Below are 14,892 nucleotides of genomic sequence, written 5' to 3' on the forward strand. Positions count from 1 at the left end.
GTAAAAATATTATAAAATATACCTTAAAAGGGAGAGAATTTGAGAGAAATTTAGAGAATTTGAGAGAATTTGGTGTGATAAAAGTGATTGAGGATGGGGTATTTATAGGGAGGATTGGGGTGTGGAGCGGGTATTTAGGGGTATAGTGCGCCCCCTGCACCGCGCTATACCCCACGTGTCAGATACCTAGGTATAGCGCGGATCAGGGGGCGCGCTATACCCACGTGACACCAAATCACCGTATATCGCGGGGCAGGGGGCGCGCTATACCCACGTGACGCCAAATCAGCGTATAGCGCGGTTCAGGGGGCGCGCTTTACTGCTACGGATGTTAGATAAAAAAATATAATCTGACCGGTGTTAGATCGATAAATATACCGATAACTGGTGATTTATTGAGAAAAACATCATACTTTCAGCCGTTGTGGTCCCCCGTAACTAGAAACCAAACCATAAAATCATTAATAATGATTTTTTATTTATTTTTTATTTGGATAAATACAACCTTTTTTTATTTTTATTCAAATAACTTTATTTAAAATTTCAAAATTTTAATAATCATAAACTAATTAATCTAAATAAAATACTTCAAAAATATTAACAACTAACCGGTCTAGTGAGATGAGACATTAACATAGGCGAAGTTAGGAATTTTATAATATGGTGTCATAATTTTAAACTATAATATCTAAAGAAAGTCATATAAAATAATACATACTATTAAAATTTGATAAATTAATGTAAAATATAGCTAAATTCGACAAGCTATTAAAACAACAATCAAAGAAAATATACATACATACTAGGGGTGTTCATTTTTGGTTTTAATCGAATTTATGGATCGAACTGAATTAGTTCGGTTAAAACGGGACCGTTAAATTAGTTTGATCGGAGAATAATTTTTTCAATATTTCATGGTTAATTCGATTCAAAATTAATTAATTAATTGAATTAACCAAATTTGCTAAAAATATTAAATATTATATATATTATATATTAAATAAATATTTTAAGCTCAAATCTATTAAGACCCAATTATTTTTAATCACACTAGATCCATTACATTATCAAAATCTAATTAAATTTTGTACCAAATAAAAAAGATCTATATTAAATTTAAATTAATCTAATTAAAAATATATTAAAATATTTGAATATTCGGTCATCGATCGAATTAATCAAACTTTATTCAATTCAATTCGATTAACGGTTAAAAAATAATTAATTAAATTAATAAAAATTTGATTAGATTGGTGACCGAATTAAACGAATGAACACCTTAATACAATAGGTGTCATAACTTTTTTAGAAGATGTGTCATTTTCTTAATTTTATATTATATATAAGATTTATATAAAAAAGGAAAATTGGATTGGCTCCGCCAGTGGATAATAGATCCCTTAACTATGATCAGTGATTTAAATTATGGTGATTGTGAATAGAATAAATTGGGTTGGGAGGGTCATCATTGTCTATGCAATACTCAATCCGAATTGATTGATCAATAGAACGGATACCGATAGTTATACAAAAAAATACTACAAAAATTCATTATAAAAAAGATCATTAATCTAATTTACTTCGTTTTAAAAAATTAATATTTTTAAATACATTTTTAAAAAATAAACATAAAAAATCAAAAGAGGCGGAATGAAAACTCGTTGAGTTGATAATTATAAATTCATTTTAATCCGATTGAGTCGTCTACGACATATGTTGTCAATAAATTAATTTTTTTTAAATAAATATTATATTATAGTTACATGAGACTATTAGTTACTATATTTTTTATATCGTGTATTTTATTTTTTTAATTTTTTTAATTTAAATAATAATCTTTAATATTGTGACACATTTTTTTAATCTTGTAACACTCATTTTCTATACTATTGTGGCACAATTTTTATGATTTCTTTGTATGTTTTTCTCATACATTTGATGTCATTTTAGTAATTGCATAAAAACCATCACAATATTTATTTTTTGATTAGATTATCGGTGGTCGCATAAAGTTAGATCCTATTTTGGTAAAATGTTGTTTGTCAATATAATCAAAATTGTGTAACAAAACAACCTGTCAGATTGTTTGGTTCGTCATCATTTTTTTATCACTTCGTAAACCGTCTCATTCTACAGAGATAAGTAGTTTTTATCAAGATTATTGGATTTTGATATTGATTGTAATTTCAATAGAAGGTTTTGTTATTTTTGATATCTTTAAGTTTAATATTTTATTTTTATATAAATATTTTGGTAACTATTGTTTTCAATTTTTTATATATATTTTGATAGGTTATAGTTTTTATTCCTTCCGCTATTGATTAAATTAAATTAATTGTTAAAAAATATTAAAAGATATACTATAAAAAATTAACGAATATAAAATGATAACAAAATAAAACATATAATATAATAAAATTATAAACATCTAAAAGTTATATTTAGCTGTCAATTAAACCAAATATTTATCATGATCACAATAAAAAAAACAATATGTGCTACAATCTGGGTACAAAGAATCACATCAGTACAAGTAACGAAAAAAAAATACAGAAATAATAAGATCAAATGCACAACGATGAAGTAATTGTAACACTCACAATTGAATTCGATACCATTGAAGATAGTAAATACTAAAAGATCAATTGGTTTAAAGAAAGAGGAAAGAACATGAAAATCTTGGACTTTAATAATCAAATCAAATATTCCATATTATTATCAATTTGCTGCAGAATTTTAGTAGGATGGGATTGAATCCCCCACAAATGATACATATAAATAAACTCGAAAATCCCCCCAAAGAATTTCATCAACCTCATTCTCTGCTAAAAGTCTGTTTAAAATTGAATTTCGTTAGTAGAAACCAGTTCATTGAAAAAATCAACTCTGAGTAAAAAACTTGTTCAGTCTATCGTGTGATTGATTCCATATGCATTATTCTTTCTCTCTCCCCCTCTATCTCTGTAGGAAAAAAAACCCCAGAGATTAGATCAGAGCTTACAGTCTGTTTTGAATATTAAATGCAAAATCTTTTTCATTATTCTAAACTTACCAATCACTTGCTCTTTTCCGTCTCCCTAAATTCATCCCTTAAGTACTTTCTAAAAAAACCCGCCCCTCTCATTCATCTCTGTCTCAAATTTCTTTCGTTTTAGTTTCTGGGTTTTGTCAAAACCCACGAAACAGGGTTCTTATACTGTAAAAAAGGAAGATAAACTTGTAAAAAAAATGACAGTAGAGCGAATTGTTAGTGAAACGATGGATCAGTTTCCCATTGGCATGCGAGTTTTGGCCGTTGACGATGACCCAACTTGCCTTTTACTGCTAGAGACTCTGCTTCGTCGATGCCAGTACCATGGTTCCTTTTATTTTTACCCTAAATCTTCTCTTTTTATTTCTTTATACTAATGAGTTATTTTTCTGTTTATTAGTTGGTTTTCATTAAAATGAAATCTTTGTGAACTTTTACGGACTTCATTCATCACATTGCATTGTGAAAATCTGAAGATCTCATTTTTCGGTTTCTCTTCGATTCTGCAGTAGTTCTTAGACTCGGCTCTCTTTTTTTTTTTTTACTCTTCACGATTTGGTGATTTATTGCTATTTTAACAAAAAAAAAATCACGCCTTTGGATAATTTCCCCCGTTTTAGATTTGTTCGTATAATGATTCAGAGATTTATTGTGAAAGTGTGTATTTTGCAGTTACCACAACCAGTGAGGCTGTTACGGCATTGAAGATGTTGAGGGAAAATAAGAAGAGGTTTGACTTGGTTATCAGCGATGTTCATATGCCCGACATGGATGGTTTCAAGTTACTCGAGCTTGTGGGGCTTGAGATGGACCTGCCTGTCATAAGTAAGCTACTAATAATAACTCTCTGCTTTTTGTTTTTGCCTTCTTTAAATTCTAGATTTTGAACAATTTTTATTACAACTTTCATCATTTTGGTCATTCATGCTAAAAGGGAAAGTATTTTTTCAGGGGAAGTTGGATTTCGGATGCTTTTCATTAACTTAACATTGGTCGATTCAAAGTCTATTATAAAGTTGATACTTTATACGAGTTGCTGGATTTTTTTCAATTGATGATTTGATAAACTGCCTTCAGTGTTGTCTGCAAACGGTGATACCAAGCTTGTGATGAAAGGGATTACTCATGGAGCTTGTGATTATTTGCTGAAACCTGTTCGAATCGAGGAGCTAAAAAATATATGGCAACATGTAGTCCGGAGAAAGAATTTCGATAGGAAAGACCGGAATAATTCTGACAGCCAAGACAAGCCTCATGCCGATAGTGGTGAGGCTGCAGAGATGGGAAATGCTGATAACAATGTGAAGTTAAACAAAAAGCGGAAGGACCAGAATGAAGACGAGGATGACGACCATGATGAGAGTGGGCATGATAATGACGATCCCTCAACCCAAAAGAAACATCGCGTTGTTTGGTCAGTGGAGTTGCATCGCAAATTCGTTGCAGCGGTTAATCAGTTGGGCATTGAAAGTATGTTCATGACTTCTCAACTTTGGCTACATTTATGGCGCAACTATTATTGCTATCGATCTATTAATTTTCAAGTCTGTCCCTCGTTTTTAATGTATAATATTATCATTTCAGTGATTATCCTTGAATATTCTGATTCTGTGAGATGATATTGTCTTTCGAAACCTTGCATTATCGATTTATACGCTTTGGCATTTATTACAAATGTTTCACTGATTTTTTCAGTTCTAGGTCCTTTGGCTGCTTGTTTAATTTCACAGTGAAACCACTTGTGCATGAAACTTTTGGTTTTGACTTATTACACCTTATTGTAATGCAGAGGCTGTACCTAAAAAGATCCTTGAACTAATGAACGTTGAAAAGCTTACCAGAGAAAATGTTGCCAGCCATTTGCAGGCATTAATCCTTACCTTTTCTGCCATAGTTCCTATTATGAGTTCAAAAGTTACCAGGAAGCTAACTGTCGTCTTTTTGTTGTTGCAGAAATTTAGGCTTTACCTGAAAAGAATCAGCTGTATGGCAAACCAGCAAGCAAATGTGGCGGCAGCTTCAGGCACCGCAGATTCTTCCTATTTGCGGATGGGGCCTCTGAATGGACTTGGGAATTTCCATGCCTTGGCTGGAACCGATCACCTTCACAATGCAAGCTTTAGATCTTTCCCACCTAGTGGGGTGCTTGGAAGATTGAACACACCTGCTGGGCTAGGAATACGTGGCCTACCTTCTCCGGGAACTATTCAATTATGTCATGTCCAAGACTCGGGTCATTCCATTAATGATCCAAGCAAGTTGCAATCTTTTGTTCCTGGAAACCATAATGCTAACATCCTACAGGGTATGCCAATGTCGCTAGAGCTTGATCGACTACAAAATAACAAGGGTGTTAGCCACCTTAGAGAGCTGCCGACTGCCAATAGTACGAGTGTTTTCCCTGTTTCTGGCAGTTTAATGGATGCACAGATAACTGGATTCTCCAATAATCCGCTTCTTGGTGTTACAAGCAACTCCTTGATGTTAGAAGGAAGCTCTCAGCAATCTGCTTTGCATGCTAGTAATTTGAGAGATGGTGTTTCTGCAATAGGCTTCCAAAATGGGAATACTTCATCTGAATTTGCTTCAATAGATCATGTTTCCAATCAATTGCGGGATTCAAAAGCAGATTTACAGGGACAAGCAGCCTCGATCAACTGTAATGCAGGGCAAATAATGAGAAGTGTTCCTCAAGAATGGAATGCCCCCAGAAAAGATGCCCCCTACCAGTCACATCTTATGCCTTGTTCAGTAAACTCTTCAATCCCTTCTAACGGTGCTATGGTTCAGTTGGACCAGTGCTTGGACCAAAATAATTCAATTTTCCACAGAACTATGGATTCGGATTCTATTGGACCATTGAATCTTGTTGATCTCTTATCGATCAAGCATGTTGAAGCTCACAACTCAGCCATGGAGCCATCAGTTATTGAAAAGGAAAGGTATCTCATGTACCAATCAAGGCCACAGGGAAATCACATTCTTGATAGCGTTGGCTCGTTGGAAGATCTGGCAAGTGCAATGATGAAACAGGTATGATTAGTCGGAATTATTATTATTTTTTCATGGTTGTTTCTTTTTTACTTGATATTTAAATTATATTTCTCAGTTTCAGCCATCAAATTAACCCACTAAAGGTACACGAGGACACCAATGTGCTCCAAAGAAGTTTTTGGATAAATAAACCAGTGATTTGTGCATCTTACATATGGATACCCAATGAAAGACTTCCTAGATGTTATTTCTTTCCTATGAAACAATTGTAGAACATGCCAAAGAATGCTCTGCTAATTTAGTGAAATGGCATTAGGGCTTATTACCCTTCATTTAGCCTAGAGTGTGTTTCATCTGGTATATCGATCGGCTTGGCATTCAAATGGTTTGTGAGACCTCGAATCTTCTTCTGTCATCTTGTGTGAATATCAAGTAAAACCATATAAAACATATAATGGTGTGTGACTATAGCCTGCCAGAAGACAACCAATTCAATCATGAGCTTGACCCGGTGTGTGACTATAGCCTGCCAGAACAAGACATTAGTTGCTGGTCTTGTTAGTTCCTCCACGACCATATAATTCTGTTGCACTATTCACATGGCTGAGGTACATCGCATGTTCTGCAAATAGATTCCAGGGTCAGCACATCCTGGTCCATGATCTTAGTGGATAGAGAGAGAGTGTATATTGTTGAAATGATTTAACTTTTAGCAGCTGATGTATATATTTATGTTTTGTTCTGTCAAACGTTGGTTCGTCAATAACAATATGTACGTCAGAGTGTGAAATTACGATTCCGACCATTTGTTCTTAACCGTGACTCTGGGTTATCTTTGTTCCAGGACCAAGATAAAGGGAACCGACGGACACAGTAGTTATTCTCACAGGACTTGCATCCGAAGATTAGAATGTAGCCCTTACTAACAGCAAAAGAAGGGAACTGCTTTACAAGTATTGGCTCCTCTTGGTAGTTTTGCCCTCAATGTAAACTGATAATGGATCTATCTGTTAATCTTATTTCTGCCATTATCAAACCTTTTTTTTTCTGTTGTTAATTCCAGGCAACTTATTGTATGATGAATAAAATATCAATTTTCAATGGACCGAACACAACTACGTACAATATGCAAAAGTTTATAATGTTTGCCTTTGTATTATTAGTACACACTTTACTCCATGTTTCATGCTAACAGTGTTTAATAATTAAAGCTTAGAACACACATCCCCGTATTTAGTACATAATAGTCACCATCCTAAAGTAATTTTCACCCTTTACTTAGAGAAAATTGATATACCTACGGATTAAAGCCCAAACTTTGCCGAAGTAGAGATGCTGGTAGCATATTTTGACCAAATGGAAATCTTCCAAGAACTTACTGCAGATTGGTGAGGAAGTAATGAGAGAAAGCATTCAAGGATTGAGGAGGCAGACCGATCCTCACGTCAATGCCTATCAAATCATTGGGATTCTGCATGAAATATGCGACTCGAGGCATTGGAGAGAGCAATGGAGACACATAGGCAGCAGAACCATGAAGAAAATCAATGGTGTGCAATGGCATCCTGGTCCAATCAGAGACTAGGGTCAACTCGTTGATCGGAGGGAGACTTCCCTGAGCTCCTCCATCTAATGCCTGGTTATACGCGATCACGTGCTCGTTGCTGATCGAGTTCTTGGCTGCCTTTATCTTCTCCAAGGTAGCTTCATGGCTTCCGTTTTCCAGTTCTTCAGCTGTTAAGGCAACTGAGGCTAGCACAAACGCGTTGCCACTGAAACCTTTTGGCAATTGAGGCACCATCTTGTTCCTTACGTCCACAGCAAATTGCAAGCAAACCATTGCTCCCTTCCTTGCTCCTAAAGCCTTTGTCCTTGCCTAGAGTGTAAATAATTTCAGTAACTGTAAATATATATATATATATATATGAATGCTGAAAATGATCCATCAAAATTGAAATCATTTTACCTTCCATAAGTGAGTTGCAACGAGTTCAAAGGATGAACATGTGAAGCTACCTCTCCTGTCACGAAAGACCTTGCTTTTTAAGCTTTCAATCATTGCACCACTCAAGTGAAATGTCCTGAGAACAAGATTTGAGTTCCCTATATTAGGAAGGTTCCTGCTGCCATCAAAATTTTGAGCAGCCATAGCCTGTTTTATCAACTGATATAGATGATCTATGGCTGCCGCCCTTGTCGCCGAGCTCCCACTTTCAGGCAATTCTGTGAGCCCCTGATGATTACCCACCAACAGTGACCCCCTCATGCATAGGTTTGTAGAGCTGAGTGTTTCTCTTTTCTTTCAGAATTGCAGAATTAGAAGCCCATGCACGCAGAAAATCATAGGTGGCTGGTCCATCAAACAAAAAATGGCTTGTACCAATACCGATTGAGTATCCTCCACACCCAAACCTTGTAACCTACATCATACAATAAGTTGTTCACAGTTGGCTAAATGCACTTCTTTTTATGCAAGGATTATCTGATGACACTCATGAGTCATGACTGTATGTATGTATGTATGTATGTATGTATGTATGTATGTATGTATGTATGTATGTATGTATGTATGTATGTATGTATGTATGTATGTATGTATGTATGTATGTATGTATGTATGTATGTATGTATGTATGTATGTATGTATGTATGTATGTATGTATGTATGTATGTATGTATGTATGTATGTATGTATGTATGTATGTATGTATGTATGTATGTATGTATGTATGTATGTATGTATGTATGTATGTATGTATGTATGTATGTATGTATGTATGTATGTATGTATGTATGTGTGTGTGTGTGTGTGTGTGTGATTGGAAGCATTAAAGAAGTCACTGATTGATGATATATAGTCTTACAAATTGATAAAACCCTAGATTCAAACAGGATTTGTTATTGAAAATTAATATTATCACCTGAGAAACAAGCAAAGGCATCTCCAAGAAGTTCCCTTGAAAAGCAGGCTTGTAAGTCAAACACTCGAAGAATTCATTGTATAACGATCTTAGCACTGGTGACTGCCTCAACTAGAACTGCACCACCATTGTTGCAGCAGAGATTAAGCTTTCCATCACCTTGGTAGTTGGTTCAGGCTCAACCTACCAGCAGCTGGATATCATATCGAAAGAGTCTCCTCCAACCCAGATTTCAAGCTGTTAAACACCGAATCCAGAGACAAATTCCGGTAAGAAAAAGAAGCTTTGTAAAAGAAAACAACGTACATTAACATCAGACACTGCCTATCCAGGTTGGAAAGATGGATAATCTGTTGTGGATGCAACGATTTGGGGTGCACGGTGACGTTCTTAGTAACCCGACAGTGGGATAATTCCCATCAACTTGTTTTCCAGTAGTGACCATGGATGTTTTCTTTGTTACTCTCTATCTCTCTCTCTTCTGTTGTTACAAATTGAAGAGAAATGGTAATGAACAATTATAAAGACGAGGTAGCTCAGGTTCCAAGTAGCCAACCCTATGTGTCTTTATGGATTTATTTATGAATTTTTCTGTGTTGATAAGTTCTTCAATGATATAATGTACAGAATGAAGAATATGGTTTGTAAATCGTAGCCTTTGAATTAATTAATGTTTTTGCATGGTGATGGTAGTGTGTATTTATGTGTATATGAAAACACACCGACTGTATTATCAGGTTCGCACTACCAATGGGTTGACATTTGACAGTAAGTGACCCACTAACCTCCCCCAAACTCTCATAAGAACAACACATGATGGGACCTTTGTGAGCCTTCCAAGAATCTAAATCATAAAACTAAAAAAATGGGGTTTCTGTTATCTCTGTAGCATTCATTTCAAAGCTTGTAGTCTTTGATTTACTCGACTACATAACGTAACTCGGGAAATCAGGTTAGAAAGAAAGTTTATGCAGATATACGATGAAAGCTAATATTGTATATCGATAAATGATTTAGCATATAGAATGAAGATGATGGAAAATAAAACAAAACCCAGGATTCCCCGAATTCAGAGTGCTTTTGTTGGTTTGTTAAAGTTCAATGAGATTCGATCTGTTTGTTTATATCCCCATCTGATAATTGAGATTGGAGTAAGTAAGAAAGAGAGGTCTTCTGGAAGAACAGGTTGGCATGTTTTTGTACGTCTATAACTTTGTATGTATGTGATGTATGTATGAATAGGAAAGCAAGAGCATGCGTATATAAGAAGAGCAAGTTTGTCTGTTGTTGTCTCCACTTTCCCAGCAGGTGGCCTGATTTCCAGGGTTTCTTTTTTATATTCTCCCCCTCTTCTTTTCTTCTACTTTTCTCCTCGTTCACTCTTTTTCTCTTTACAAATTTCTATTTTGTTTTCAGAAACAAATAGTAACCACCTCACCCTGCAATTTATCCGGCCCACCCTGTGTTCAAAGGACTTTTCTTTTTCTCCCAGTGTTTCAATAGAGATACGCATGCATGCATTCATATCTACAGACTACAAAGCTAATAGCCAGTGGTATTCAATAGTTTTATCATTGTTGATATGCCCATGTTGACCCATTTTTCTCTAAATCTTGAAGAAAATGTTATTTAGAGAAATAATCTAAAATTATGAATAAAATGATAATAGTACGAGACGAAAATGGATTATAATGATCTCATCTATATCCGTCGACGTTGAAAACATCCACGTCCATGAATATTTATAATTTATTTTAACATAATTTCGAGATAAATGATTTTTGGTACACGTAAAATGTAAATATATAAAAGACAATATCACATATCAATGATATTAAACATATATACTAAAACTATAAAAGGATAAAAATGAAACAATATCTTCCATTATCCACGTCCACATCTTATAAAAAAAATTATGTAACTCGAGGTATTTCGGGCTCCTTAACCTTAAATATGGATTATAAATTAAATATAAAGTATACAAGGAACATGACATTAGAGCTTAATGTTTCTTTCAGAAGGCTTCCATGCTATATTTGAAAGAGGGGATACCTTACTTTGAGCCTTTTTCTAAAAATAAAAGTTAAAAAATCCCTGTTTCCTCTGAATAATAAAGTAGCAGCAAAAAATTAAAGACTAATTAAGACGAAAGCATGAGAGAAAATATTCTTTTCTTAAGCACTAAACCATGTTCTCCAATGACCACTTGAAAGGTCAACATTCAAAGCAAGGACGGTAAACGAGATGGATTGGATAAACCACACACAAATCCGGTCCAAGGTGAAATTAAAAACGAAAAACTAGGGTTTAAGTATGGAAAACACGACTTTGTCAAATAATACTCATAACCGGTACATTTGTATATGATATCACTTAAATTACAGTATCTAATTTTAAATAAAATTGAGTGTTACAGTAGCTAACATGTAACACCCTTAACCCGTATATGACTCGATATATGAATCTAAGATGTCACATCAACTTGAAAATATTTAATGAACTAAAATTTCCCTAAAAATTTTGTTTCCTTTGAAAACACTCTTATTATAATTTTAAAAATCTATTTTAAAGTATATTTCAACTTATAATTTATTTCTTTATTACAGGAAAATAAAATCATTTGTTAATCAATAATTTTACTAAATCATGTCTTTTCGTAAAATCTTTTAAAATATAATAATGTAATAAATTCTTGTCATGCATAGATACCGATAAAACTAAACTAAAATAGTTCTAGTTTACTATTACAAATTATTTAAAATAAATACGATAAATAGAAACTACTGACATAATTATACATGCCACTATAAGTCAAAAGAAACATCATAGATGTCTTACTGATACTGATGATATGTATGTCTTTCCAGAAAGATGCTCCGATAGCTCTTTACTGATCGTACTTATCCTTATTAGAACCTACGCATGAAAATCATCACATGCTAAGTATAACTTAGTGAGACTAATAATCTAAGGTAAGAAAAAATCTGAAAATATCATGCTTGGGCAGTTCATACCCTAAATCATTCATAAAACTGATATAGAATATTATAAAAATATTCTTTATAAACTTTATAAATCATGTTGTAAATTGGAATGAGGTTGACTTATCGCAAGTCGTCATAGATCAAAATAATTAAATAAATAACTGCACTCACCTTTGCCTCACTACAGAACTCTTATACAATAGTCTTAGTCACGAGCTTTATCTATTCCTTTCGGATCGTTCGGATTGCTAGATTTATCGTAATCTGACAATACCAAATTATAACAAAAAATGCTCGAACTACATATTAATATCGTACTAGCATGAGCTGATTTTAACATTCGAAAATATATAAAAATCGAGACTAAATCGATATCAACTAAATCACATTTCCATTAAAATTTCCAACTTCTCAAAAATACTCTTCCAAATTCATGAATATTTATTTTCATCTTTAACTCTTCGTCTTTTCTAAATTACACAAATAAGACACAAATTGTGAATATTTTTTAGAATTCACCTCAACCTTTCCATTTAATTCATAATGGTCCTTCACCATTATGCTCATTGTACATTAAATATAAAAATTCCAGCACTTTAATAAAATGTTCAAATCAATACCTCAACATTTCAAACATTTATAATTTCAACTCAAACTTTCCTAACTTTCGATTTTTAACCACAAAACTCAATAAATTTGTAATTCAACCTCAACTCAATATTTAATTCAAATTTCAGAATACTAATAATTTTCCAGCATTCAATAATTTACTCAAATAATACTTCTTCATTTAAGAACTTGCAAACAAGTCCCCAAAGTTTTGGAACCTTTCGAATTCCACCATCTAACCATTAAAATGAATTCTTTTAGAATTCTTCTCAACATTTCCAATTTATTCAAAATGGTCTCTTGCCATTTAACTTCAATTCCAATCATCCAAAAATATACTCAACATTGAAACATCACTCTTCATCTTCTAATCCATTTCAACTTAAATTCTAAAATTTCCATATTCAGACAACTTGAACTACCTTTAAAGAATCAATATTCTGTATTGATATGAAAACTAGAATTTAATTTCGTTTATTCCGTTGAAAACTAGACTCAAATATTAATCTATCCATATAAATAATTCCTTCTAATTCATTATGTACAATTTATGGTGAATTTTCAAAGTTGATCGACAGAATCTGTTTTGTGCAGAATCGCTGCCCGTTTTTTCTGACATTTCCTCGGTTAAAAATTCATATATTTTTTATACACCTTGAAATTGGTTCCCGTTTGTTTTAAACAAAACTAGATTGATATACGAACACAATATATAAAAATCACCTCCAAATTATGTTTATATAATTTCTGGTGAATTTTCAAACTCACTATCAGATTCAAAATCTAAACTGTTTTCATTAACTTTATCCTTAGGTTCTTCATCAATTCTTACAACCAATTCTTTAAAATCACTTAACTCTTCATAACTCCTAAAACACAAGAAATCAACATCCCCTTCATCAACTCAAGATGAAGGTGAACATAAACCCTAGTGATATTCATGTCAAAACGTAGCGAATTGAACGTAGAACATTTTTCCTGACTGCACCGAAGTCTAATTCTCAAGAAAATAGCTTCAAAAATGAAAATAAAAATCTTACCTTTTTTATCTTGAGAGTTTCTTGGTGAAGAAAGAAGCTGAAAATGGCTTCATTATCTTGAATATTCTATTATATAATACTTAATACACTTGGTAAGATTTAATTTAATTGAATTTAATATTCAATTAATGAAAAATCTCAAAAATATCCTTAATAAATCTTGAAAATTACCAAATGCCATTGTCATATCATCCATTAAAATATTCCTTGGTCAAAGATGAATCAACTTGGTTTTGAAATTCGAATTTAGCCATGTAATTTTCAAAAATTGCATTTTAGTCACTAAAATTCCACTGTTCGGACAAATCTTAGAATTTGCACTGTTCTGAGCAAAATTTCTCTGATATAAAATATGAAAATAATATTTCCAACCATTTTCTAACATCCTTCAAATTTTCGTAAAATTTTGGCTCGATCCGATTATCCGATTTCAATACTTACTTTTATACTTTCTAGCTTTTAACATAATTCACGTATCAAAAATCTGATTCTTACTAAAATATATATTTTAATGCAAACTGTTCGTTTACAGCCTAAAATATATAACTTTTCAAAATTATAATTTTGGTCCTTATACTTTTCAAAATTTATACTTTAGCTTCTAAACTTTCAAAACTTATATTTTAGTTACTAGACAAAATTTGGTGTATTACACTTCCTTCCCCCTAAAGAAAATCCGTCCTCGAATTTTCTATACATATCTATAAACCTGTACTTGTATTGAAAAGATGAGGAAACTTTTCCTTCATATATTCTTCTCGTTCCCAAGTTGCTTCCTCAACTTTATGGTTTCGCCAGAGAACTTTTACCAGTGGAATCGTCTTATTTCTCAGTTCTTTGACTCCATGTGCTAGAATTTTTACTAGCTCCTCTTCGTATGATAAGTCACACTGAATCTCAATTCGCTCCGGTGTAATCACATGTGAAGGATCTGATCGATATCTTCGAAACATCGATATATGAAATACATTCTGAATCTTGTCCATCTTTGGAGGTAACGCCAACTGATAAGCTACTGGTCCAACTCTCTTTAAAACCTCATATGGCCCGATGAATCTTGGACTCAATTTCCCTTTCCGTCCAAATCTCATAATTTTTTTCCAAGGTGACACTTTAAGAAATACCTTATTACCTACTTGATATTCAATATATATTTTTTTAAATCAGCATAAGATTTTTGTCTATCTGCAGCTATCTTGAGATTATCTTGGATGATCTTCACTTTGTTTTCCATCTCCTTAATTAGATCTGTACCAATTATATCTCGATCTTTTAATTCATACCAATTCAGTGGTGTTCGACATTTTCTT

General features: G+C 33.1%; 1 protein-coding gene and 1 pseudogene across 2 annotated transcripts; one reads left to right on the forward strand and one right to left on the reverse strand.

Annotated features, from left to right (window-relative positions):
* The first annotated feature begins 2,974 nt into the window (after positions 1-2,974).
* On the forward strand, positions 2,975-7,094 carry LOC120181857 (two-component response regulator ARR12-like). Of its 2 annotated transcripts, XM_039186904.1 has the most exons (7): positions 2,979-3,358; positions 3,704-3,856; positions 4,109-4,501; positions 4,821-4,897; positions 4,985-5,735; positions 5,790-6,064; positions 6,870-7,094. In XM_039186904.1, exons 1-7 carry the CDS (start codon positions 3,229-3,231, stop codon positions 6,900-6,902), a joined length of 1,812 nt encoding a protein of 603 aa, XP_039042835.1. In that variant the 5' UTR covers positions 2,979-3,228; the 3' UTR covers positions 6,903-7,094. The 2 variants fall into 2 exon arrangements, with proteins under 2 accessions (XP_039042834.1, XP_039042835.1); XM_039186903.1 differs by lacking the exon at positions 6,870-7,094 and having other exon boundaries at positions 2,975-3,358; positions 4,985-6,070.
* A 161-nt stretch (positions 7,095-7,255) lies between these two features.
* On the reverse strand, positions 7,256-9,344 carry LOC120181863 (annotated as a pseudogene).
* Between the last annotated feature and the right edge of the window lie 5,548 nt (positions 9,345-14,892).

The sequence above is a fragment of the Hibiscus syriacus genome, unplaced genomic scaffold (assembly GCF_006381635.1).
Source record: "Hibiscus syriacus cultivar Baekdansim isolate YM2019G1 unplaced genomic scaffold, ASM638163v2 tig00112540_pilon, whole genome shotgun sequence".
NCBI lineage: Eukaryota > Viridiplantae > Streptophyta > Magnoliopsida > Malvales > Malvaceae > Hibiscus > Hibiscus syriacus.